Source organism: Gracilinanus agilis, chromosome 6 (assembly GCF_016433145.1).
Source record: "Gracilinanus agilis isolate LMUSP501 chromosome 6, AgileGrace, whole genome shotgun sequence".
NCBI lineage: Eukaryota > Metazoa > Chordata > Mammalia > Didelphimorphia > Didelphidae > Gracilinanus > Gracilinanus agilis.
In genome coordinates, this window is record NC_058135.1 from 42711099 (window position 1) to 42713129 (window position 2031).

Here is a 2031-nt window from a genome sequence, read left to right on the forward strand (position 1 = left end):
ATACATATATATATATGTGTGTATATATATATATATATGTATATATATATATATATGACAGAAGGGAATATGATAGGCAGGATGTAGGTAGTAGTCAGTAGATAATCACTCTTGGACTTTGGGATAGAGGGAGGGAAAATGCCTAGTTAAGCAAACCAAAACCATAGACTCTGTTTATATCTTTTTGATGGGCTTTTTTTGCCTTTTGTCCACTTCTAGAAATTTAGTAAATTATGTATGTGATTTTGTGTGTTGTGTTTGTATTTTTTTTTTTAAGAGGAGTAGACTCCATCACTATGATAAAACTATGATTTGGAACCTAGAAGAAATTTCATTATTACCCCCTGGGAGTGAATCCAATTTGTTAGCTAATGGATGGGCAGCCTGTTGGGAGCCGGCGGGGCAGTTGGGGCCGCGTCTTCTCCTTGCCTCTGTGCAAAGCCTGCCCCATAGTAATATCTGCGTTCACTCCCGAGTCGCTTGGTGGTGATGATTTTAAGATTGCTTTTAAAAATGTCTTGGATCCCATTTCTGGAGCCCTGACTTAATTTCTCCTTTTTCTTGGTTTCTTTCCCTCTTCCAGAGTTCTTCACGGAGCTGAGCGCCAGTGCGTGTGCCCTGGCCTTGAACAGCAGTCTGGTGGAGCTGGTACTCTACACCAGACAAGCCTCCCAGCAGCTGCGTCAGGTGGCGAGAACGCTCTGACCAGCGGCCGGTCGTAGACCATCTTGATGCCCTTTGGAGGTCTCAGAAGGAGACTGATCCGGAGCTGCTTTGGGTTCCCCAACTCTAGAACAGAAATATAATAGGATGGGAGGGAACGTGGCCCCGCTTCCAAATCCCAAAACTGTGCCCATATCCTTTGCACGGGGCCGTCGGAGTCTATTAAAGAAGGAGCCACAGCGTGGGTGATTTTCTTAACCAAAGGACGGAAGTGCAATGTGTAAGCCTTCAGCTGGTTGTATGTCAGTGGTCTGTAAACATTTCTCTGACTTTATAACAAGCAAGATAAAAATTACATTTTGAAAATGAGACTCAGAAGAAGCAATTCTAGCTTTGAAAATAGAATCACATCATCTCAAAAGCTTCCATAGCCCATTCTGCTACTTGTAACACACAGAATTTTTTCCAGGTTTTTGGTATAGTGTTTGGGATGCTACATGTCCCTTTCTTTCTTTTTAAATTTAATTTATTTTTTTAATTGTGAAGAGCAGAGGGGAGATATTGGTTCCAACGGCCATACATTGAAACCACTTGTGAAAGATTCTAGGGGATTTCACTGTTTATCCTGCGAATTATGGCTTTGTTAAAATCAAGCATTTTAGGAGTTCACACATACATTAAGTCATCATCTCCTGAACTGCAAGTTCACTTCGTATATAGTATTCCTTTGGTTTCATCATTCCTGAGAGACAGCCAAAGAGAGTTACTCTGAGTCAAGGGCTGTAGAAAAGAATAGAGACTTGAGTTTCTTATGGTACATCTTGATATCTCCATTACCTATAAGAGTAACTAGTCCACAGTAAGTGTATTCTGCATTTCCTATCTTAGTGAAAAGGGAACCAGCCTTTTTTTCTGCCAGTGCGGCTTATGGGTTTCAAATAGAAGTAAAACATGAAGTCTATTTTACTATAGAGTAAGATAACACATGCCCAGAAAAATCAAAACTATCAAAGAAAAATGAAATTTATTTTTAATTGCATTATTTTGGTCACAGGTAATTTTATTTTATTATATAGATACTTTCATATTAGGCAGTTTTTTCTGGAGAAAATTACTTTCAAGTAGCTCAGGGGCAAATCCTTTCCTATTTCTTGTCTTCCCGAGAGGATACAAAAGCATTGAGAAGGTGGTGTTTCCTACTTTGTAATAAATTTTCCACCATATCTTAGTTATGTGGCCACTTGAGTTGATCAGAATTGATTACACTAAGATAATTTAATGCCTCCTCCCACCCCCAATTCCTTACCATAATGATACACATTTGTTGATTTTTAAAACCTTGGAATGAAAAGACTTGGGCAAAGTCCT

General features: G+C 39.3%; 1 protein-coding gene across 1 annotated transcript in view; it reads left to right on the forward strand.

The window, feature by feature from the left end:
- The window catches only part of AFF1 (AF4/FMR2 family member 1), a 108557-nt gene extending 107553 nt beyond the window's left edge, over positions 1–1004 (forward strand). Inside the window, exon 16 of the mRNA XM_044681615.1 lies at positions 579–1004. Coding sequence (XP_044537550.1) covers positions 579–705 — 127 coding nt within the window. The 3' untranslated portion in view covers positions 706–1004. The remainder of the gene's footprint in view (positions 1–578) is intronic.
- The last annotated feature ends 1027 nt before the right edge of the window (positions 1005–2031 follow it).